The 26,375-nt window shown below is 42.0% G+C and overlaps 1 protein-coding gene across 2 annotated transcripts in view; it reads right to left on the reverse strand.

Moving 5' to 3' along the window:
• Positions 1–24,373, reverse strand: part of LOC126203007 (uncharacterized) — a 36,743-nt gene extending 12,370 nt beyond the window's left edge. For both annotated transcript variants that reach the window (XM_049937208.1, XM_049937207.1), the window contains exons 1-4: positions 24,217–24,373; positions 23,911–24,053; positions 23,753–23,812; positions 13,872–14,177 (exon numbers count right to left, since the gene is read on the reverse strand). In XM_049937208.1, coding sequence (XP_049793165.1) covers positions 13,872–14,177; positions 23,753–23,812; positions 23,911–23,979 — 435 coding nt within the window. In that variant the 5' untranslated portion in view covers positions 23,980–24,053; positions 24,217–24,373. The remainder of the gene's footprint in view (positions 1–13,871; positions 14,178–23,752; positions 23,813–23,910; positions 24,054–24,216) is intronic.
• Between the last annotated feature and the right edge of the window lie 2,002 nt (positions 24,374–26,375).

Consider the following 26,375-nt stretch of genomic DNA (forward strand, 5'->3'; position numbering starts at 1 on the left):
CTTCTTCTTCCTTTGTTTCTTCTTCATCATCCTCCGAGTTGCGGATTTCTATTAAATCTATTGCTGAAGTGAAGGTGGAGCAAGTTGACAGAAAGTCAGCACTTTGAATATAATCATCTGCACTACATGAAATGATTCGCATTTTCATTAATTCAGCAGTTGCTGCTGCATTTTCTTTAAGCTTTGATGCCCACAGAAGCATCTTGCTCTTGACCCCTAAACCCTACTTTGTTGAAGCACTTTGTGACAGTTTTGAGTTTTATTTCCTTTACGGCCAGGCCAATCAAATTTCCTGCATCCAGGACAGAAACTGAACGAGCAAGAGTAAATGCACTTTCGGCTTCTTCAACACTAAGAATAAGAGATTGCATTAGTAATCGCCTATAATGACACTTGAATGTGTAAATAACCCCCTGGTCCATAGGTTGTGTGAGGCTGGTTAAACCTGGAGGAAACAAAGACAATTACTTTCGGATCGCAGGTTACATTGTCTAGGAAAAGGAGAACTTGGCAATTTCCTTTTTCCATTTTGGTATTGACAGAGCCCAACCATTCTTCCATAAGACCACCCACCATCCACACCTTTTTATTGCTTCACCATGTGACTGGAAGCTTAATGATATCTACCTTTTTGAAGCAACATGGTTTTGCCGCCTTTCAAATCACTAATGACTTCTCCATTTCACCTAACATGTTTCCACACAGCAGTACAGTGAGTCTTTCATCGGATTTTTTTCTGCCAGTGAACTTTTTACCTCGAACTGCTAGCAGTTTTGAAGGCTGCAAGTGATAAAACAGTCCCGTTTCATCGGCATTGAAAATGTCTTTTGGGTCATAATTAACAATTATTATGTTAATTATCTTCCACTCTGTTGCTACACTTTCCTGCACATTCTTAGCTTCCCCACACACTTCATTCTACACGATGTTGTGCCTAGCTTTGAAGCTGTCCAGCCATCTTATGGATGCCTTAAACTCCATAATTCCAAGCTCTTTAGTGACTTTCAGAGCCTCACTCTGCAACATGGGTCAGGATAAAAGTAAGTTTCTTGGCCACGCATTCCCACACTATTACGTTAATTTCTTCATTTCCAGTCTTCTTTTCATCTGCTCATTCCCTTTCCTCCATTCATCCCGAATCTTATCCCTGTTTCTTAAAGTGTCATAAATTTGTGTTTTTCCTCATTTTAAATGTAACATAATTTCGTGTACAGAGAGATTGTTTTTCTCAGTCACCTTGATTACATTAATCCGTTCACTAAGTGTTAACGATAGATATCGTTTGTTCGACATCATGTTACTGTATTTCTTAAAGTGCTATTAGTAAACTGAAACTGGCGGAAAATAATGACACCTCTTTCACTGCACACATTGCAGCAGTGTGTTGGTAGATGCGCAACAATGTTCCTGTATGCGCCGGCGTGCACCAATAATGAAACGAGAAAGCTGACAAACAGAATGATGACAAATGAACCATTTCCTTTGATGTACTGTACCGACACTGAGCGTAACTTATTCATTGTTGCACAGAGTGGCGCGGTTTTAGGTCCATACCAGCAGCGCTGCGCTGTACCTCTTTTATTGGTTTTGCGCTGCTTTAGAGAGGTGTTAAACGTGAAGTCCTCATAGAGTCATGAATAACTAATGAACTGTAATGTACGGTATAGGCTCTTTTCCACATTATACAATGAATTATTAAGTATGTTCTAAGATTGCTTTCCATTTTTGCGTTAGACGCTTTCCACTTTATACAAAAAATTCGGCATATAAAAGTGCACTGAATGCGTTGGTACTGAAATACTTGTACGGTTTGGGCAGATTTCCGAATTATACATGTGCTGATTTTAGCAAGTTTTACTGTATTTAAGAAAGACTTTCCATAAAAATTGTCTGATTTATATATTTCTCCCTGGAGCTCTTCCCGTAATTTCTCTCTAAACACTCATCAAGACACTGTTTATGGTTCTGCGATAAAGTACTTTTCTTCTATGAACAGTATTTTACTGCCCAGTGAATACTATTGTTAGCATTTGGCCATCATGGTAAGATAAATCGTGGACTATTCATTTCATGGTAAATCAATGTTGGCCACTATGTCCTTCACTCCTCATAGGGAATATTACTGTGGAGAATAACCCATAGCTACACATCCACTACTCTGGGTGCTACCAGTAAGCATCCCCTGGCAGAATGTAAATGTTAAAGCTTATACAAGCTATGATTTTTGCATTTAAGCTTTCACAACCTTATTAAAGCTGTTTCTAAAAATTTTATGAGTTCAAGACACTGCCTGCAGATGATCTGTAAAATGTCGTTACAACGAGCTTATGCATTTTCAGAGAGATTATTGTGACACAGAATTCTTTACGCATTCCTGGTGACCTGTTGACTTCTTAAAGTATTGGGTATTCTGCCAGATGCCAGCATTGTTCATGCGAAATATTTTGACAATGTGACTCATTATATGCATCAGGTGCTACCTGAAACTGCTCATCAAGTGGAATGTGCACAGTATTTATAACTACGGCCTGCCCCCTCCATGGTCGGGCCCTGGCATGTGACCTGCAGCCTGCTAAAAGCATCCTTGGGTATTCCCTCTTCAGGCAGGTGCACCAGGCTGTATGTTGCCATTCTGTTTTTTGGATGGTGTGCCCGTCCATGCATTGGATTTCCATTTTCCGTCCCATGCAAGTCTAGTTGTTCTCTTTGGCATCTGCCACTAGAAATATTCTTATACATTCCCTCTTCAGTCAGGTATACCAGGCCAAGTGCCGGCATTCCATTTTTTGTCCAGTATGGTTCTAGGTGTCCCTCTGTGATCCATTCTCACTAGAAGCATCCTACAATGTTCCATCTTCAGGCTAGTGCACCTGGTGCTCTGTCTGGAGTTTGTTCTGCATGTCTACACTCTCAGTTCTCCTTATCGAAGAGTTCTGCTGCTGGCTCCATTGCATTTTCAGCAATTCTGGTGGAGGTTTCCAAGTGTCATGATTCATTAGATTTTCCATTACGTTTATCTTTACAATACTTTCCCAGTACTTGGGGTCTGTGTCAGAATGCTCATTTCATCATAGTTCATGGAATGATTGAGTTCCAAACAGTGCTTGGAAATGGTTGATTTCGTTGCCTGTCTTTGTCAAGCACACTTCTGATGTTCTTTAGATCTTAGGTCCACTATCCTAGTTGTTTGGCCAATATATGACGTGCCACACTAAAAAGAGAGATTATAAATTCCTGGTTTTCATAGCTTCTGTTCACCTTTTACATTTCCCAGTAGTCCCCTTAGTTTGCTAGGTGGACAGAACATACACTTAATGTTATACTTCCTGGAATTCTGAAGGTTTTTGCACAAACAGATCCCGCACAGGACACATACGGCAGTGTTTGCTTCATCTTGCCCTTCTTGAGCATGTGGTGGACTGGCTGGTTGGAGGACTTCCTGAATTTGTTTGACCATTTATTCATTTTTGCAAAACACTGATTGTAGGTGTTCTATTTCTGCTGCCAAACTATCTAGATATAACACTGTGTGTGCCCTGAGGGCCAATATAACTGCATTCTTCTACGATGGGTTGTGACAGCTGCTAGTTTGTAGGCACAATCACTCTCTCTAGGTTTGTGATACTCATTGTGGCCGAATGACCCATCTGCTCTCTGACAAGTGCATCTAGAAGCGACAACTGGCCATTCCAGTTCCATGGGGAACTTAATTTTTGGCAGGTGAGAGTTAAGATGTCCCTGAAACTCAATGAACTCCTTCCTGCCGCAATGCGAGATCACAAAGGTATACTCCACATACCTGAAGAAGCATGTGGGTTTGCATCTAGCCATCTCTGATGCTTCCTCCTCAAATCTCTCTATGAACATGTTGGCATCCACTGGAGACAGAGGACTGTCCATGGTTACACCTTCTGTCTGCTGTCCATGGTTACACCTTCTGTCTGCTCGTAATACTGGCCCCAATAAAGAAAATAAGCTGAGGTCAGCATGTGCCTGAACAAGTCCATGAGATCATCATCAAACTTCTCTGCAACCAGTTCTAGTGAGTCTTTCAGTGGTACACTGGTGAACAGGAATACCACATCAAAACTGACCATTATATCAGATTCTATGACATGTAGTTGCTTGAGACATTGGAAGTCCACCGAGTTGCGGATGTGGTGAATACACTTCCTCACATATGCAAACAGCAGTTTCTTCATATACTTGGTTGTTGGGTGCACTGATGCATCAATGTTGGTGACAACTGATCACAGTGGCACGTACTCTTTACGTGCTTTCGGCAGCCCTATAGTCTACTTGGAACTGGCACTCTCAATCTGAACTATGTAATGACCTTGCAGCCATAACCATTTTCTTCAAAAGAACCCTTGGCTACTTTGTAGGGTCACATTCCAAAAGTCTGTATCAAGGTCTTCAAGAAAGTGATAAACTTTCTCATTATAATCAGCCTGGAGTAAAATGGCTATGGAATTACCTTTGTCTGCTGCCAACATCAGGATGCTGCTGTCTTCAGGGACCCTTGAGTTCAAATGTCAGTTCAACTGTCTCATCACTTCAAAAGTTTGGAGCCTTTTTCTTGCCGAGTGCCCTACAGATCTCCCAGCGAATTTCTTCTGCCACATTTGGTGAAAATGTGTTGGCCACTTGCTCCACTGCACTGATGATACCTGAAATGGGCACATTTTCAGGAGTCGTTGCGAATTTGAGACCCTGCTGGGTACCTTCAAGGTGATGTCATCAAACTGCTTGCCACTTACATTACTCATGTTGTGAGTGTCCTCCATTTGCAGTGATTTCTTATCCAAGTGGACAAACTTTGCAGAATGGGACACTTAGATAGTCTTCCTGGTGCACTCCACTAGAGACCAAGAGGAACTGTCTACCCAGTCCCTATCTTCACCTGCTAAAGAGAATGCCATGTACAAGTAAAAGTGTAAAAACTCCCCAGCTATTACATATAGTCTGTGGTATACATCTCATAAGTACCATGCTCGCCTGATATTTTATCTTGCTCATTCTGTTGGAGTTCATGTGATGCTTGATACAGGAAAAAATTGGTACAACGATCCCATCTCAACATCTCAAAAAGAAACATGGGGAACTCAGTAACCTCCCTTTCTTCTGTCAAGGCTTGTCCAGCTACTTGACATTTTGGTACATATCCTGCCTACAGAATCTCTTTATGTAATTCTGCTGGCTATCCTGGTACCATACAGCACAGCCCAGTCACGGGGAAGGGAAAATGGTAAAACGAAAAGGTGAAAGGGAAGTCAGAGCAGCAGAAGAACAGGAAGCAGAATGGGAGAGGGGAGAGTAAAGAACAGCAAGCAGGATGGGAGAAGGGTGAGGTTTGGGGGGGGGTGGGGGGGGGGGGGGGAAAGCGGGAGCAGAGGCACCCCAGAGATGCTACAAACATTGGGGCACCAGCACTGCCACACATCCTTCCTGATCCCCACACCATACCATGTTCACAGCACACCTGGGCCAACACCAGGGGAAAACGACCAAACAAAATGTAGGGAAAAGATGGGGAGAATCTGGCCGGTGTGGAGGCATGACCAAGGCCACCATAACCAACACCTGTGCTAACCAAGGGACCGCAATTCCAGTGGGAAATTCAGGTACTTAAACCTGGGAGGACAAACCAGTTTCGAGAAAAAACCGATGACAGACGTAACAATGTGAAGGTCGTACACTAAAACCCATGACAAGGAAGGTCGGAAGGCATATTTAGTGCAGAGGGCCAAAAGGCGGGGGCAGTCCAACAAAATATGGATCACAGTGAGGGGGCTCCACAACTACAAACGGGGGAGAGGGACACGTCACTGTCGAGCAAAAACCCATGAGTCAATTTAATATGACCAATACAAAGACAGCAAAGGATAGTAAATACCCGCTGAGAGAGGCAGAGAGAAGAATGCCACATGCTAGGAATCTCCTGGATTGTACGACATTTATTAGACAGGGGTTAGTGCTGCCACCCCCCCCCCCCCCTCCCCAAGAATCCGTCCACAATTGAGTAAAAATGAATTTGATGTAAAGCCACAAAGCTGATCCCGGAGTGGTCACCAAGAACATGGGTCAGTGGCAGGTCCCCCCAGCCAGACCATCAGCTTGTTCATTACACAGGATACCCGTATGTCCTGGAACCCAAAGGAAATCAACCAAACAAGTAGCATCACCAAGATCATTGAGAAGGTCATAGATGGCAGAGACCAAGGGGTGGTGGGAAAGACACCGAGTCTGTACAAAACAAAACTTGGGTGAGGGAGGACTTTTTAATAAAGCAGAGGGCCTGATAGAAGGCCTGACCATTAGTTACACAGTAAACACCCACATGGCAAGCAAAAGATGATGTTCCGTGCGAACAAAAGACATGTAAATGTATCTCACATGATCATCAGATTCAGAGCCAGTGGCGTAAAAAAGAAATAGCATCCTGAAACTCCTGTAAGAGTGGAGAGTACAATGGGACACCACTGGAGTGATGGAAGCTTTCAGACTTTGAAAGTAAATATAGAAAACACCTCATGGGTGGCAGAACGTACAGCTTCACATCATACCAATAAAACATAACCTCGACCTCCTCTGGGCGGCGGGGAGGGGGTGGGGGTGGTATCTCCCTCAAATGTCAGAATACGTCCTTATGACCTTTCTGAAGACACCCAAAAAAATTAATTCACCGTCATTCCTGATTGGCCTGAAGTTCCTCATAAGTTTGAAGGATGAGGTCCCCACGATAAATGACTCTATGAACCATATTTAAAGACTGGTGGGGAGTAATGGACAATGGGATGTCACCAAGATGATCACAAGCACGAAGGGCTGCAGATTTGGCGACAGAAGATGTTCTTATCAACAGTGAACGCAACCACATCTTACCAAGAGACTCCACTTCACCAAATCTGTTATCAATATTTTCCACAAAAAATAACGGCTTGGTGGCAACAAATGTGTCCCCATCAGTCCTAGTGCAGGCCAGGTAGCGGGGAAAAATGTTTCACTCCAAGCTGGCGAGATCGGCCCTCCTCCCAGAATGTAGAAAGTGAAGGGAAGGCCGCAGGGTCATAAGAAGCAGCATTATATGATCCACTGCAAAACTAAAGAGATGGATGGCTGTAGAAGAATGCCCAGATTTTTCGAGTTTAATACATTTCATACACAAAGCATCCACCCTGATATCACTCAAATTTTTTTTTTTTTTTGGCGCAAAACTGCTATGGTCAGTAGCGCCCGGTCTGTGACTTAGGAAACGGTAAAAAACGAAAATGGAAACCAGCAGCAATGGGAACGAAACTCAAAAAATTGGAGAAACTAAAAGCAGAAGGAAAGCTTAAAAATCCACTACAGAAAGGGGTTGGTTGTCCCCAAAAAGAGCTTCAAATGACTGACGTCATCTCACTGGCACTAATAAACTCGAGAACGCGATCGGCCAAGCGCGTGTCATCTGCTAAAATGAACGATATATCAGGCGACAGCTGTAGACGGGCGCATAACGGAGTAAAATAGGGGCACTCAATTAAAAGGTGTCTTACCGTCCACAGCTGAGAGCAGTTGGGACAGGGTGGTGGAGGATCACCGCTTGAAAGATGTCGATGGCTAAAAAGACAGTGCCCTATCCGGAGTCTAGTTAAAATTACCTCCTCCCGACGACGCGTTCGGGAGGAAGAGGTCCAAGCACAGGGAAGAGCTTTCACATCCCGCAATTTATTATGGGGAAGTGTCGACCAATGTGCATGCCATAAAAGAACAACACGACGACATAAAACACTCCGTAGATCGGCGAAGGGAATCAATCGAATAGCTGGCCGAAGAAGAGAGACTGCAGCCTTGGCCGCTATATCAGCCGCCTCATTTTCACAGATACCAACGTGTCCTGGGAGCCAGAGGAACGCCACCAAGACGCCCCCCAAGTGGAGCAAGCGCAGGCAGTCCTGAATCCGGTGGACCAGAGGGTGGACAGGGTAGAGAGCTTGGAGAGGAGAGCTGAGAGAATCTGAACAGATAACATACTGTATCCACTGATGGCGGCGGATGAATTGGACAGCCTGGAGAACAGCGTACAGCTCCGCAGTATAAACCGAAAACTGGTCGGGAAGCCGAAATCTATTTGGGGTGTCGCCAACAATATAGGCACTTCCTACACCTAACGATGTTTTCGAGCCATCAGTGTAAATAAATGTGGCTTCCTTCATTTGTGCACATAGAGCAGCAAATGCCCGACGATAAACAAGTGAAGGGGTACCATCCTTGGGAAATTGACAAAGGCAGATCCGGGGACGGAGCCAAGGTGGTGCTGTACCCCAAGTTGTCAAGAAGGTTTTAGGAAAGCGGAAGGAAAGAGAATGGAGCAGTTGATGGAAGCGGACTCCTGGTGGTAGTAGGGAGGAAGGGTGGCCTGCATACCCTACATCCAAAGAGGCATCGTAAAAAATGTCATGGGCCGGATTAGCAGGCATGGAAGACAGATGGCTAGCATAACGACTCAGAAGGACTGCTCGCCGATTGTACAGTGGAGGTTCAGCAGTCTCAGCATAAAGGCTTTCCACAGGACTGGTGTAAAAAGCTCCAGACACTAAACGTAATCCACAGTGGTGGATAGAGTTGAGATGCCGAAGAATAGACGGCCGAGCAGAGGAGTAAACTATGCTTCCATAATCCAATTTCGAGCGCACTAAGGTGCGATAGAGGCAGAGAAGGACCACTCGGTCCGCTCCCCAGGAGGTACCATTCAGGACATGGAGGGTGTTGAGGGATCGCAGACAGCGAGCCGAAAGATAGGAAACGTGGGAGGACCAGCACAGTTTTCTGTCAAACATAAGACCCAAGAATGTAGAGACGTCCGAAAATGGAAGGTTGACAGGTCCTAGATGTAAGGAGGGTGGAAGAAACTCCTGACGACGCCAAAAATTAACACAAACGGTCTTACTGGGAGAAAAGCGGAAGCCGGTTTTGATGCTCCAAGAGTGGAGGCGATCGAGACATCCTTGAAGACGTCGTTCAAGAAGGCTGGTCCGTTGAGAGCTGTAGTAGATCGCAAAATCGTCCACAAAGAGGGAGCCTGAGACTTCGGGAAGGAGACAGTCCATAATTGGATTTATGGCAATGGCAAACAGTACAACACTCAGCACGGAGCCCTGGGGTACCCCGTTTTCTTGGGAGAAAGTACGGGAGAGAGTAGTGTTCACCCGCACTCTAAATGTGCTCTCTGCCATAAATTCGTGAAGAAAAAGGGGCAGCTGACCTCGAAAGCCCCAAGAGAACAGTGTGCAGAGGATGCCTGTCCTCCAACAGGTATCGTATGCTCTCTCCAGATCAAAAAATATTGCTACTGTTTGGCGCTTCCACAGAAAATTGTTCATGATATGAGTGGAGAGAGCAACAAGATGGTCAACTGCAGAACGATGCTTTTGGAAACTGCATTGGGCAGGTGTTAAAAGACTGCGGTACTCCAGCCACCAAGCTAAACGGCAATTCACCATACGCTCCAAAACCTTACATACACTACTCGTGAGAGAAAAGGGGCGATAGCTAGAGGAGAGATGTTTGTCCTTTCCAGGTTTCGGAACAGGAACGACGATAGCTTCCTGCCATCGTCTGGGAAAAGTACTGTCGGTTCAAATTCGATTATAAAGGCGAAGGAGGTAACGCAGACTATGGGTTGATAAATGCAGCAACATTTGGATGTGGATACCATCCGGTCCTGGGGCAGAGGAGCGGGAAGAAGAGAGTGCATGTTTGAGTTCCCACATGGAGCTTTTGCAATTTTGAGGGGAGAAAGCAAGAGGTTGTACTTCCGGTGCACGTTTCTTCAGGAGAATCGCTGGCGGGTAATTTGAAGAGCTCGAAATCTCAGCAAAGTGTTGACCCAATGAGTTAGAAATTGCGACGGGGTCCACTAACGTATCATGCGCGACAGTGAGCCCAGAGACCGGGGAGAAACTAGGCGCGCCAGATAACCGTCGAATCCAACTCCAAACTTCTGAGGAGGGAGTGAAGGTGTTAAAGGAGCTAGTAAAGAATTTTCAGCTTGACTTCTTGCTATCGCGGATGACGCGACAGCATCGCGCACGGAACTGCTTGTAGCGGATACAGTTGGCCAAAGTAGGATGGTGGCGGAAAACGCGAAGAGCACGTCGCCACTCACATATTGCATCCCAGCATGCCTCGTTCCACCAAGGAACTGGGGGGCACCGTGGCAATTCGGAGGTGCGTGGTATTGAACGTTCCGCAGCTGTAAGAATAACGTCTGTAATATGTGTGACCTCATAGTCGACGCTAGGAAAGTGACGGTCATCGAATGTCGCTAGAGACGAAAAAAGTGTCCAATCGGCTTGGGCAAACTTCCAGCGTCGCAGGCGCATATATGGCAGTTGAGGCTGCAGTCTAAGGACACTCGAGTGTGTATCATCAAGGGCGAACCATTCGAAGCGCCGAGCTAGCGGAACAGTACCGACCAAAAGGTCCAAATGAGAGAAATTTGTCGTGGAGGCAGACAAAAATGTGGGGACCCCAGTGTTGAGGCAAACTTCTGCTTGGTGGAAGACGTCTAGCAATAGTGAGCCACGCGGACAGGGATGTGGAGATTCCCAAAGCGGGTGGTGGGCATTGAAGTCCCCTACCAGCAAATAGGGGGGTGGAAGCTGACCAAGAAGATGAAGGAGATCAGCTCGTGCCATTGGTGTGGACGATGGAATGTATACAGTACAAAGAGAAAAGGTGTATCCAGAAAGGGAAAGACAGACAGCGACAGCTTGGAAGGAAGTGTTTAAGGGGATTGGATGATAATGGAGAGTATCATGGAGAAGAATCATAAGTCCTCCATGTGCTGGAGTGCCTTCAACAGAGGGGAGATCAAATCAGATGGACTGAAAATGGGGGAGAACAAAGCGGTCATGGGGACGCAGCTTTGTTTCCTGAAGACAGAAGATGACCGGCGAGTAGGATCGTAAGAGGATTGACAATTCATCCTGATTGGCTCGAATGCCGCGGATAGGGTGAACAGAAAATGGAGGAATGTGACCAAGGTTGCCGTCAACTCAACGACGGCTCAGAGCTTGCGACCGACAGCACGGAATGGCATTCAGCCGAAGGCAGAAGATCCTGATCCATAGGTTGTTCAGGAGCAGCTCCTGCCACCAGCGATCGGCCGCCAGCAGTGCGCCTCGGCGTCACAGAAGACGGCTGAGGGCGATTGCCGCCAGGTGGTGCTGTAGATGAGACACGCCTTGGCGGAGGAGAGGAACTGGGTTTCTTATTAGCCTTCTTGGAAACATGATGTTTAGATGGAGGAGAAACCGATGGTTGTGAAGTTGGGGTACGTAAAAAATCTTCACGAGTATGCTCTTTTTTCGAAGTATTGGTGTCTGACTTTTGGGCTTGAGATTTAGCAGAACCTGATGAAGGGTGAGCCATAGAGTGAGCAGGCGAAAGTGGGGAGGCTGAACGGGCGATCTTTTCGCTGGCCGATCTGACGACCGTGGCACTAAAGATGAGATCACAAGTCTGCGTGGCCACCTCCTTTGTTGGCCGAGGAGAGGCAAGGACAGTGCTGTATTTTCCTGTCTGAGGCACGGTGGGCTTTCGACTGGCGAATAATTTTCGAGCAGCAAAGGTTGACACCTTTTCCTTCACTTTGATTTCCTGAATGAGCTTTTCGTCTTTAAAAATGGGGCAATCTTGAGAGGAAGCAGCGTGGTCACCCATACAGTTGATGCAACGAGGGGATGGAGGTGGACAAGCACCCTCATGGGCATCCTTGCCACACGTAACACATTTGGCCGGATTGGAACAGGACTGGCTGGTGTGATTGAACCGCTGACACCGATAGCAACGCGTAGGGTTTGGGACGTAAGGGCGAACGGAAATTATCTCATAGCCTGCTTTGATTTTTGATGGGAGTTGAACTTTGTCAAATGTCAAGAAGACAGTGCGGGTTGGAATGATGTTCGTGTCAACCCTTTTCATAACCCTATGAACAGCCGTTACGCCCTGGTCAGACAGGTAGTGCTGAATTTCTTCGTCAGACAGTCCATCGAGGGAGCGTGTATAAACGGCTCCACGCGAGGAATTTAAGGTACGGTGCGGTTCCACCCGGACAGGGAAAGTGTGTAGTAGTGAGGTACGCAGCAATTTTTGTGCCTGGAGGGCACTGACTGTTTCTAACAACAGGGTGCCATTCCGTAATCTGGAACAAGACTTTACAGGACCTGCAATTGCGTCGACACCTTTCTGAATAATGAAAGGGTTGACCGTGGAGAAGTCGTGACCTTCGTCAGACCGAGAAACAACAAGGAACTGTGGCAACGATGGAAGAACTGACTGTGTCTGAGACTCAGTGAACTTACATTTGTGAGCAGACATAGTGGAAGGTGAGGAAACCATTGCGGAAGAATCCCCCATGATTACCGGCGTCTCCGATGGCGCGCTCCTCCCTTGTGGGGGCCCTCTCTGAGGGCACTGCCGCCTTAGGTGATTGTTCACACCTCCCGAGAAACGGACGGAGGGACCAATCGGCACTTTCGGAAGGTGTCAGCTCGGGTAATCACCCCTCCCTGGGCCTGGCCATTACCAGGGGGTACGTACGTGTCCTACCTGTCTACCCAGGGCGGGGAATTACGCGTTACCCCGTCACCGGCTACGCATGGAAATGAGTGGGTCGGCCTTCAGACACGCACAGGGAGGAAAAAAGAGAAAGGGGAAAAAACAAAGGGAAAGGAAGGAAGAGAGGTCTCAAACGCCACAGCGGAGAAAAGGGCAAAGAGAAGAGGTAAGGAAAAGAGAAGGACAAAGGAAGGACGAAGACTTGCAAGCGGAGAAAGCAAAGAATGTATTAGTTTTGAGCATCCGTCTCCGGACGTAGGCACAAAACATACTCCGAGAGGGGGAGAAAGAGAAGGAAAGAGGCTGAGGTGGGGGGGGAGGGGCGAAGATGGGGGATGGGGAAGGATGCGGAAAGGGAAGGTATGCAGCCCGGAAAGGAAGGAAGGCCACATTAGCTCGGGGTCCCGTGCTCGCTACGCACATATCCACAAAAGAGTTGTGGACCCCCTGGGGGGGGGATCACTCACTTTGATCAGGTGCTCTTCCTGTGGGCACTACCCAGCCACAGCAAGGGCCATCTAGCACAGCAGCCATTGCCAGAAGTTCCAATGCTCCAGAATGACAAGCAACCACTTCTAGGAATACATGGGGAGGCAACAGTTCAGGTATCAGAAGTCTGATCCCTTTGTTGTAGAGGGGCACAGCACATCATCTTAATAGTCAATTAGATAACATGCAACCAATAGTTGTGTAAAATACTTAAGTAAAAAAAAAAAAAAACTAAGAAACTGTGAACAGCAGTATCTGACCCATTAATTTAGTCAATCCGAACAGCAAGCCAATACTGAAGCATTCCTTGAGTGCAACAATCAGTATGATGCCTGCCTTGTCTTAGGAATCACCAACCTGTTCACCAGTAGTGATTTAGGCAGTGGGAAACACAGATCTGGATGGTCAAACAAGGATTTGAATCCACTTCAACTAGGATTTTAATCAATGAGATCTCTTTCTCACTTTTAAAATGAAGTTGTTAATATTTCTGATATCAATAATAAATTACTGGTGCAACAAACTAACTCACAGGAAAGAATATCCTACGACACTTCACTCTGTCACAATAGTGCATCATTATACTCCTGCCCTGTCATCAGTTGTGAACTGTCATTAGTTGTGTACTGTTAGAACTCAACTGTCTGACTTCGGAATCATTTACAGCTGATGTTCATACACATATGAGGTTTATTCACACTAAATGTTTATGAGGAAACAAAGTCCAACTTTCTCAGTATACTATAAATAATTATGAAATTCTTATTTTGACTTACCGAAGCTTTCACTATGCAGCTAACACTGCTTGGATTAATTTTCAGTGGTGTGAACTTCACTTGATCTCCAACCAGTACAGACTGCATCCAAGAAATTCCATTGCCAGAAATGTCGACACCAGCAATATGTACAGGTAGACAAGAAGACGACTGCCGTGTAAGGGATATGATTGGTTGATGATCCACCATTAGCAATGGTGGTGTAGCTGGACCACCTAGTTCTACCCGTAAGACTCGCCCCTTTAACGGCACATGGCGTTCCACAAAGGTTTTTGGAATGTCTTGAGGCCTTACAAAGCGTGAGAACTGAATAAAAAAAGAGAAAAAAAAATATTGTCACATTCCATCCTGGATTTTCCATTGTTTGGGAAAGAAAGTCACACACACAAATACTGAAGATTTATTGCCACACATATGCAGACCTAATTTGGTATTAAACACATAACAAAGAGTCTGTTTATAATACTCTATGATAGACAAGGAATGAATATAAGCAGTGCATTTAGAAATATTTCTATACTTGCTTTGTAGTACGGAAGTAAATGTCTGCCCACTAAAATACTATTCTTACTGTACTCCACTCTTCATAAATCAAAATATCTTAACAATGTAAGAGAAGAAAGATTGCTACTTAACATAAAGAAGACATGTCGTGTTGAAGACAGGCACGATTAAAAGACACATATAGCTTTTGGCCACAGCCTTTGTCAGTAACTACCCCCCCCCCCCCACACACACACCTGCACATGTGCAAGCAATTGTGTGTGTGTGTGTGTGTGTGTGTGTGTGTGTGTGTGTGTGGGTGGGTGGGTAATTTCTTACTTTCTGAGAGTCTTTGTTGTGTTTATCTGCAACGCAGCATCTCCGCTATATGGTAAGTAGCAACTATTCTTTTCATAATATTGTCATATTCTATCCTGAATTTTCTACTGTTTGATATTTTTCATAAGTTAAACAAATCATTGGTTTTCTTAGCCTTCAAATTTTGAATATTCAGTTTCTGCATAGTCTACAATAAAAATAGATATAGCGTATGGTAAGAATGCCAAAAACAAAGACTGGACCAATTTTATACTGCTGCACTAAAAAGTAAGACCGAACTGAAAAATGTTTAGGAAAGTCTTACATGAAACAAGCTTCCCTAGTTAATTAACTGATTTAATGCATGAAGCAGTTCTGCCTGAGGGCTGGTAGAAATTGAATATTTAATGATCTGCTTTAGCTTTTCCATTGTGTGGGCACTGTCTGAATACAGCTGACCCTTTAACTTGCTCCACGGAGGAAATTCAGTAGTATACATATCTGGTCATTATGGTAGCCAGAAGATATTACTGTCTTTTCTGATTATCCTCTCATCAAACATCTCATGCAGTCATGTCAAGGTTGAAACAGATTGATAATGTGAGACAGTTTTATTGTGACCACTCTATACGTGCATTTTATTATCTCTACCGTCAAATAACTGTCATGTGATTCATGAATATCTGGTAATAAAAAGAGTTCAAGCCGTATACATATTAACATTATAAATTAAAGTGCCCCACTGCGTTTTTTCCTTCTGTATATCATGGCTAATCTCAGGAACTACTGTAGGGATTTTTAAACAGTATTCACAAATAGACCGATTCCTGAGGAAGGTTTGTGTACATCACTAAATATTATACACAAGTCAACTGGCCATAGATACTTAGTGCTACGTGTGCAAAGCTAGATCAGGTTGCTAGTAAAATATGAAGTATTTACACTCAATTTAAGAATTTAGAATTAAATAAAAGTTTTCATGCGACTGCATTCATCTGTGTTGTCAGAAAGCATCATGATGACACCTTATCTAAGTTATCAGAAAGAAACAACTTAAAAATTCCACAAAGACAGCTACCCAGAACAAATATAATATCAATGCCCAAATGTTAATAGTAAGATAACACATTTCCACCAAAATTTGGTTTACAGGATGAACTAAGTGACAAGAAGTGAGTGAGATGTTATCCCAATTTCACATTCAAAAAGCAGAAGTAGCACTGACAATTGATCTCAAAAGCAGGAAAGGCTTCTTACTGAAACATCAGCATTTCACAATAACAACAATAATGCAATGCACACTAATGAAACTTCCTGGCAGATTAAAAATGTGTGCCAGACCGAGACTCGAACTCGGGACCCTTGCCTTTTGTGGGCAAGTGCTCTACCAACTGAGCTTCCCAAGCACGACTCACGACCCGTCCTCACAATTTTACTTCCGCCAGTACCTTGTCTCCTACCTTCCAAACTTCACAGAAGTTCTCCTGCGAAACTTGCAGGACTAGCACTACTGGAATAAAGGATATTGCGGAGACATGGCTTAGCCACAGCCTGGGGGATGTATCCAGAACGAAATTTTCACTCTGCAGCGGAATATAATATTATATTCATCAAATTCCGAAAACATGCAGCAGAGTGTCCAGGATGATTCTTACCGCTGTCAGAACCTGGCCATCTTTCAAAAATTCATTTCAAAATATACAAATATGGATGCTACTTCGACCAGTCCAGCTATTTGAAGAGTATAGCGTAACGTAGTTTCAAATGATAATTGTCAAATCCAAATTCTGAACAAAACAGCATATATAAATTTTTGCCTATTATCTTCTCAATCAGTGACTATTCACCTATACTCGTATCCACATACAACTAAAATTGCCTGTTACATACCTTCGTATTCTGGAAGGGAGCATTATACCATGACATCTCCTGTGGATGTTTTAGTGAAAAACCATAAAATGAAAAAGATAGTTCCAAATACCATCAGACCATTGAACTCTGGCTTTGTCCAATAAGTCTGAAGAGGACATATAAGCAATGGAACTGAAAGCGCTCTTGAGGAAAATGAAAAGTTGCTACCCATCATAAACTAAGAGCGAATATATAGGAAAAAATACGCTTCCATATATTACAGTGAAAGAGGTTGAGGATCTGTGAATGATATGTTACTCTAAGCACAAGGAAGACACTTTAAAGAGATTGGTATGCTCGTGCTTATGGTTTATTGATTCCAGAGAAAGAATGACTTCAAAGCATAGACAGAATAACAGTGGTGTGACTACAATCAACAACAGCAAATACCATTCCTCACATCCATTTCCCAAACTAATTTTTAAGCAATTGCTACAAATAATGCACATACCATATATGATGACACTGTGCTTTGGGAATCCACTACCATATGCTACCTAGTAAGAGAGCTTCATAAAGAGAAAATCTTTTAAGTCTCCTCAAAATGGAACAGGCCATGCACTATTACACGGTACTGATCTCTTGATATACTCTCGCAACTTTGCAAAAATTGCTCAGCAAGACGTGCTTGATGATTTGCACCTCAGAGACAGCTTTTAGATTTGGTTAGCAGGTTGTACAATACCACAAAGGCTGCCTTTCCATCATCCCCACCCGACCGCACCTTCCAATGGATGTTCAACAGGTCAAACTGAACACCTAACAACAGTACCCAGTACCAGATGGACCACATTACAATTTTATCCTCAAAGCTACTTACACACACTTTTTTTGTGGGGTCATTAATCTTCTGACTGGTTTTATGCAACCTGCCATGAATTCCTCTCTCTTCGCACCCTCTTCATCTCACAGTAGCACACGTACACAACATCCTAAATTACTTATTGGATACATTCCAACCTATGTCTTTCTGCACCCAATTTACCCTCTTCAAAAAGTCCATCCCCGATGACTTGACATGTCCTACAGTCCAGCCCATTCTTCTTGCCAATGTTTTGCATGTATATTTCTCTGTGCTGATTCTGTAGAGAACCATCTCACTTCCCAACAGTCCACTTAATTTTCAACGTCATTTTATAGCACCACATCTTTAACACTTAAATTCCCTTCTTATCCCAAATTTCCCATTGGGCATGATTCATTTTCACACCGTCTTCTGCTCCATACATACATTCTTATAAATTTCTTGCTCAAATGATGTCCTGTACAATTTCAGTCCCTCAGTCTTGATAAGAAGTAAATGTTTTGATTTTAATTTTGTTTCATGGAAAATTGCAACAGTGATTCCTGAACATACTCTAAATAATGAAGCCAGTACTCAAACTGGTGAATAAAAGAAAGATGTTCTCACCTGTTCCTTTTTTTTTTTTTGTTAAATTTTCAGAGAAAGTGTGAATTACACATGTCAAGTACTGACAGTATACAATGACATACAAGAAATGGCCAATAAAAAAAATGGTTCAAATGGCTCTGAGCACTATGCGACTTAACTTCTGTGGTCATCAGTCGCCTAGAACTTAGAACTAATTAAACCTAACTAACCTAAGGACGTCACATACATCCATGCCCGAGGCAGGATTCGAATCTGCGACCGGAGCGGTCGCTCGGCTCCAGACTGTAGCGCCTATAACCGCACGGTCACTCCGGCCGGCCCCAATAAAAGCTAGGAATAGTTTTTGTGCTTTTATTTTTCTATTTTATACTGTCCCTTATCAGCAATAGTGGAATTTCCTTTCCTTAAGGTAAATCCGTTCAACCAATCTGTCTACTTGTAATTTTACATTTTTCTGAGGTGAATTCTTCTTCTGATATGATAATTTGTGACTTTGTTAGTGTTATATTTGCCTATATAACTATCTAAGATTAATCTACACTTGGGCATTTGAATCTTTGCTAGGGTATGACACATCTAGATAAACAGAAACAATGATTTCAGTACTGATCATCTACATTTAACATTACTGTTGCATTGTGGAACACCAATGTTGAATTTGTATCTGTCCTGAGACGCCATGACCGGCCTCATTTGAACTCTTCTGTTGGGAGAGTTAATTTGGAGTTGGAACGGCTGCTTGGGTCGGGTGCGGGGGCTCATATTGGTGTGGTTCCTGTTGATTATCTCAGTAGGTGGGACTATACCAGGCACGGCCTACATCTCAACAGGAAAGGGAAGGGGAAACTGGCTGGGGTAATAGCAGGAAATTTAAGGGGGGGAGGCACTGCCATGAATGGTAAAATACCAGTGGTTACAGATGTTGGAGCAGCACCTTTTTTAGGATAGGTAAGACAGAAAGATGTCAAGTTCTACGAGAGGTCAGGATTGAAACAAATCTTCAGTTTAGGAAAGAAATTAAACAGCACAATTCTAGCACATTGGATCACCAATCACAGCTATCAATTATAAATTTTCACCAATCACCAGAAATTTTATCTCCACCAAGTTGTATCTCAGTCCTAGGTAATTGCATTGATGAATTAAAGTCACCCAACCCAGTTGACATAATCTGCCTCTCTGAACACTGTGTGACCACTGGTATAGGAACTAGGCCTAAGCACAATGAGAAACTCAGACAGGAGAGTACTGCAAATGTTAGAATAAGGAAAGGTTCTCATAAAAGTATAATTAAAAATAATGTAAGTATATTTCATCAAAATATTGGGAGTTTAAAGAATAAAGTAGATGAGCTTCTGGTTTGTTTAGAAGATTTAGAAGCTGAGAATGAAATAGATATACTATGCCTGTCTGAGCATCACATTGTTCCTGATACGGATAAGGTAAATGTAAGTGGATATAAGCTCTCTGCACATGTAATGAGAGAAAATATGGAGAAAGGAGGAGTTGCCATATATGTCAAAAGTTATCATTGTGCAAAAAGTATAGAAACAAAAAAGTTTTGTGTAGAGAAACATATAGAAGCATGTGCCTGTGAGCTTAAATTAAATAAAGGCACATTTATAATTGTAACTGTATATAGGTCCCCATCAGGAAATTTTCATCTATTTCTGAAAAATTTGGACTCCTTGTTGTGCTATCTGTCAGACAGGGGGAAGCAAATTATTATTTGTGGGGACTTCAATGTAGATTCTCTGAAAGAGGGTAATAGGAAAAATGACCTTGAAGTATTACTCGGTTCTTTCAATTTGACACCCGTTATTGATTTTCCTACTTGGGTGGTAAAGAATAGCAGCTCACTGATAGATAACTTCTTTATAGACCAAGATAAGTTTAACCAGATAAATGCTCAGCCTGTTGAGAATGGTCTTTCTGATCATGGTGCACAGCTAGTTACAATATATGACATAGCTCCATTCAGCAATACTAAACAGTCCTCCAAAGTAGTACGTCCAGTCAACGATTTAACAATTGCAAATTTCAGGGAAAGCCTACAGCAGTTAGACTGGGATGAGGTGTACCGTGAACCTGATGCCAATTTAATATGTAATTTATTTCATGACATTTTTGTAAATGCATTTGAAAACTGCTTCCCCAAGAAAATAGTTAAATATACTCGTAAGAAACCTTGTAACAAACCATGGCTTACTAAGGGTATAAAAATATCTTGTAACCGGAAAAGGGAAATGTATCTGACAGCAAGAAAGAGTAGTGACCCAGAAACTATCAAAAATTATAAAAACTACTGTGTTATATTAAGAAAAGCTATTAAAAAATCCAGGAGTATGTGTATCATGTCTGAAATCAGCAACTCTGATAATAAAATTAAAACAATTTGGAATATTATTAAAAGAGAAACAGGTCAACCAAGAGCAGAGGAAGACAGTATTACCATCAAATTGAATGAAAACTTTACGAACAAAAAGTCAGAAGTTGAAAACATTTTTAATAATCATTTTCTAAATGTTGTGGATATAGTAGGATCCAGATGTTCATTAGAAGATGCTAGGCTGTTAATGGAAGAGGCCATACCTATGCAATTTGATACAATTGAAATCTCACCCACTTCTCCCTCTGAAATTAGGAAAATAATAAACTTGCTTAAAAGCAAAAACTCACATGGAATTGATGGCATTTCCAGCAAAATACTAAAAGCTTGTTCTCAACAGATAAGTAAGATTCTCAGCCACCTGTGTAATAGCTCTCTGGAACAGGGCATTTTCCCTGATAGACTGAAATATGCTATTGTTATACCTTTGCATAAAAAGGGGGATAGATCTGATGTCAACAATTACCGTCCAATCTCCCTTCTAACAGCTTTATCCAAAATTTTTGAGAAAGTAATGTATTCAAGAGTAGCTTCACATATCTGTAAAAATGAAGTACTAACAAAATGTCAGTTTGGTTTCCAGAAAGGTTTTTCAACAGAAAATGCCATATATGCTTTCACCAGTCAAATTTTGAATGATCTGAATAACCGAACACCACCCATTGGGATTTTTTGTGATCTCTCAAAGGCTTTTGATTGTGTAAATCATGAAATTCTGCTACACAAGCTCAAGTATTGTGGCATGAGTGGGACAGTGCACAAATGGTTTAATTCGTACCTAACTGGAAGAGTGCAGAAAGTTGAAATAAGTAGTTCTCATAACATGCAAAGATCAGCACATTCCTCAAACTGGGGAACTATCAAGAATGGGGTTCCACAAGGGTCAGTCTTGGGTCCTTTGTTGTTATTATATATTAATGACTTGCCATTCTATATTCATGAAGAGGCAAAGTTAGTTCTCTTTGCTGATGATACAAGTATAGTAATCACACCTGACAAACAAGAATTAACTGATGAAATTGTCAATACTGTCTTTCAGAAAATTACTAAGTGGTTTCTTGTAAATGGACTCTCACTGAATTTTGATAAGACACAGTACATACAGTTCCGTACAGTGAATGGTATGACACCATTAATAAATATAGACCTTAATCAGAAGCATATAGCTAAGGTAGAATATTGCAAATTTTTAGGTGTGTCCATTGATGAGAGATTAAATTGGAAGAAACACATTGATGATCTGCTGAAACGTTTGAGTTCAGCTACTTATGCAATAAGGGTCATTGCAAATTTTGGTGATAACATCTTAGTAAATTAGCTTACTACGTCTATTTTCACTCATTGCTTTCATATGGCATCATATTTTGGGGTAATTCATCACTGAGGAATAAAGTATTTATTGCACAAAAGCGTGTAATCAGAATAATAGCTGGAGTCCACCCAAGATCATCCTGCAGACATTTATTTAAGGATCTAGGGATATTCACAGTAGCTTCTCAGTATATATACTCTCTTATGAAATTTGTTATTAACAACCAAACCCAATTCAAAAGTAATAGCAGTGTGCATAACTACAATACTAGGAGAAAGGATGATCTTCACTATTCAAGATTAAATCTAACTTTGGCACAGAAAGGGGTGAATTATACTGGCACTAAAGTCTTTGGTCACTTACCAAATAGTATCAAAAGTCTGACAGATAACCAACAAGTATTTAAGAAGAAATTAAAAGAATTTCTGAATGACAACTCCTTCTACTCCATAGAGGAATTTTTAGATATAAATTAAGAAAAAAAAAATATTTAAAAAAAAATAAAAAAAAAAAAAATAAAGAAAAACAAAAAAAAAACACAATAAAATAAAGTTGTTATATTAACTTAAGTATGTTGTTAAATTAACCTAATTATGTCATGTATTGGAAAATTCGACTCGTTCCACATCATTACGAAATATTGTATTCATGATCCATGGAACTAGTATTAATCTAATCTAATCTAATCAGTAATCAGAAACAATCTAGAAAAGTTTATTATATCTTTGCAATTTAGTTTTATTCAAAGCTGTGGTATGAACCACCCAGGTATCCTTTGACAGTGGAGCAACCACTGTTGCTGAGTAAAGTTTAGCAATTTCCTGTATGGAACCTGTTTTGAATGCCCCTTGTAAGTCTGTCATACAATGTTGTACATTATAATACAAAAACATTTTGGTTGAAGGGATCTGAAGTTTTAAATGAACACATCAGTTTTTGGTCACTGACTATGTGTTAAGGTGGAAAAATCACAACATTCCACATGGCACATGGTGACATTTACTAGGAATAGCGGAAGTTTGTCATCCTATCTATTCCTTTACCTTTTGTGGAATGTTCTTCTGGTAGATCCTTTGGCTAAATAATTTTCAATGTTTAACATGAACTGATGACTTTATAGCAACATTTGTTGCCCTCAATTCCCCTGAACGTGGCTTCACATAAAGAAAGATTTCAAATATTTTCGCTTGTGTGTTTTATCATTTTTTTGTAGGTACATGAAAAACAGAAGTAAGGTTCTGTCTCCAATTAAAAATGATTTGTGTCTCATACCCTTCCAGCAAGCTATAAAGTCATTCTCCAAGTTTAAATAATAATGAACTGTCAAAATTAGATGACAATTATGGCTTTGAGGAATCATTCCTCTAGTACAAATTTCAATATCAGTTTTACACATCCAAGATATGCGCATCACAGCAAGTGCAAGTTTAGTTACACTGATCTGTTCCAACGAGAGTACTAGTTAAGTTACGGTAAGGTTTCCCTCCTGATTTAGTTCTGTGAAAGTAGCGTACAGTAATCCAGTGGCTATTTCTGGAAAGTAGCCATAATGGAAACTAAACTGCAAGGAAAATATGTGGAATACCAATGACAGTATGACAGGTAAGTTATAAAAAGTAAAACACGAGATTTTGAAATGTTTCTGCATCTGTCACTGAATAACAAAATGTCAGAAGAGCTCTAAACTAAATGCACAGCTTGAAACATTAATAGAAATGCTTTGTTTATCAGCATTCATTGCTCATTTCTTGTACCTACTGCAAAATTGTGTAATTCCACGAGAGACATTTTCAGACGGCTTTATAAAACGACTGACCCTCCAAAATTTTCTCGCAAACCGAAGTCCAATATTTTCTACGGCAATGTCAGTGGATGCATTTACAACTGCTCGCTTGTTATAGATTTGAGTACCGGTACATTTGTCCACAGGCTCATGAAAAGCGTGCACAGCTGGAATTTTTTCATGTGACCGTAATTTTCTCAAAATACACAGGATAATTTATCTTGATAACAACGTTGGCGATTATCAAATACAACGCTACAAAGTTTTAAGCAGCTTATGTTATAATAATTACCGGTCGCACACTTTTCAAGGCCACAACAAGTCCGATCACGCCCACAGAATATATGCCGATCTGAAATACAGTACAAACACAAATTCAGCTGTTGCTACAACAATTTTTATGTCACTTTTACTGCTGATGATTACAAATCATTTATGTGATTGCCTTACCTGCACACCTCTAATATTCTGTTCCACAATAACAGTAAATTTGTCAAACCAGTTTTGTTCGTTATCCATCGCAATAACGTTGATTAAAAACGAGGTTTTACCTCGCCGATCGTAATTTCATATGGTCGATGTCCAATGTAGGGCTGGAAAGCATTTAATTTTTAAAGCGAGACTATTTACAGGTGCTGACATCAAAATGTTGTTGATAGTTATCAAAGGTCGCATGCGAAGATGCTGTACTGTTTTATACGGTTGGTAGCTTTCTGAACGGGTAAGATCAAAACATTGCACATATACAATATTTACCAGCAAACAACTTTGGTCGTTCGAGGATGTTTCACATCTGTGGGGGTGTGTATCTATGTAGCAACTGGTAACCTTGGCGTATACGTCGATGTCCCCTCCATGCCACCCCAAAGGCATTAATGGCACAAGCATGACGTAATGCTGATCGTAACTACTGTGAGCTGGTTCAACAATAAAAGTCATGGCAACTTACATCTTATCGCTACTCATATTGGAGTTGAGAGTATCCTCTAGAAATTCTGGTTTCTCGAGGGTGAACAGTAGAAATCGGAGATACTACACCGCAAATTTCTGTGAATACAATTTCAGATATTCACGCACCCACAGTGAGGAAATAGTAAATAGTTTTCTGCTGCTGATAACGCAACAGCAGAAAACATAGACAAAAATGTGCTTTCATTCGGAACAGTAGTGTTGCGGGTAAATGACGGACATTTCATGCACATTGACATAAAAGAACAACATTCTTGAAATTCCTTTTACCCGATTTCTGCGACACCCTCCTGAAGGGAAATTGCATTTCTCTACTTGTGAGCGGCTGATAAACTTTTAATTTGTAAATACAGTAATGGAAATAATCTGTGAATTCCTAAATTTATTTTTAACCGTGCGGTTACGGTAGGGCCTACTTATTGCTGAAAAGCGGCCGTAGTTCATCAGTGTTACAGACGTATGATGTTAAACCGGCTCTGCGGGCAGTTGAACCGTTATCTGACCAGCATAATAAAATGATACTGCCATAACATAAACATCTCGCTTTCTTTTGCGGAAAACATTTTGATTACATTGACACATTTTTCTATAGCCTTTGATCAACAAAACCGTTTTTCTTTTAGTAAACGCTACAACAGCTGGCAATTTTTCCAACCACATTACAGTACAACTTCCAGATAACAACGAGACACGTATTCTGTGTTCCGCCTACAGTGTGTAACCTGCACTTAACAGAAAAAATGTGTGATATGTAGATCTACCGCAACGAAACCAAAGTAGTGGCCTTCCACTGTGGAAGGTCACAAGAGAAAAAAAGTTTCAATAGACAACTAAATCCTCGAATACCTACAGTACAAGGAAACAATATGCAACACAAAATCACAGACTTCACACAGAAGTCACGGGCATAACAAAATTACATCTTCAGAGCCTCTGTTGTTCAGTGGCACACCAAACTCAAACAATACAACACCCTGGCCAAACCTACCCTCTTGTGTAGCAGAGAAGCTTGGACACTCTGTAGAGATGACGGAGTGCCAAGATGCAGTTAATAAGAAAACCAGTTGACTGTACACTATCAAGCAGAAGAGATATGACATAGTCCTTATGGGTTTGAAAGTAAAATCAATTATCAGTACAGTGCAGAACTACAGAACATCTTGGAAAAATGATACACACTGAAGCACCAAAGAAACTGGTATAGGCATGTGTATTGAAAAACAGAGATATGTAGACAGGCAGAATACGGCGTTGTGGTTGCAATGCCTATATAAGACAACGAGTATCTGGCCCAGTTGTTAGATTGGTTACTGCTGCAATAATGGCTGGTTATCAAGATTTTATTGAGTTTGGACGTGGTGTTACAGTCAGCGCACGAGCGATAGGACACAGCATCTCCGAGGTAGCAATGAAATGGGGATTTTCCCGTACAATCATTTCACAAGTGTGCTGTGAATATCAGGAATCCGGTATAACATCAGATCTCCAATATTGCTGCAGCCGGAAAAAATCCTGCAAGAACGGGACCAACGACTACTAAAGAGAATCATTCAACGTGACAGAAGTGCAACCCTTCCACAAATTGCTGCAGATTTCAATGCTTGGCCATCAGCAGTGTCAGCATATGAACCATTCATGAAACATTATCGCTATGAGCTTTCAGAGCAGAAGGCCCACTTGTGTATCCTTGATGACTGCATGACACAAAGCTTTACGCGTCGCCTGGGCCCATCAACACTAACACTGAACTGTTGATGACTGGCAACATGTTGCCTGGTCAGATGAGTCTCATTCCAAATTGTATCAGGCAGATGGATGTGTACAGGCATGGAGACAACCTCATGAATCCATAGACCCTGCATGTCAACAGGGAACTGTTCGAGCTGGTGGAGACACTGTAATGGCGTGGGGCGTGTGCAGTTGGAGTGATACGTTTAGATATGACT

This window comes from Schistocerca nitens, chromosome 9 (genome assembly GCF_023898315.1).
Source record: "Schistocerca nitens isolate TAMUIC-IGC-003100 chromosome 9, iqSchNite1.1, whole genome shotgun sequence".
NCBI classification, from domain to species: Eukaryota; Metazoa; Arthropoda; class Insecta; order Orthoptera; family Acrididae; genus Schistocerca; species Schistocerca nitens.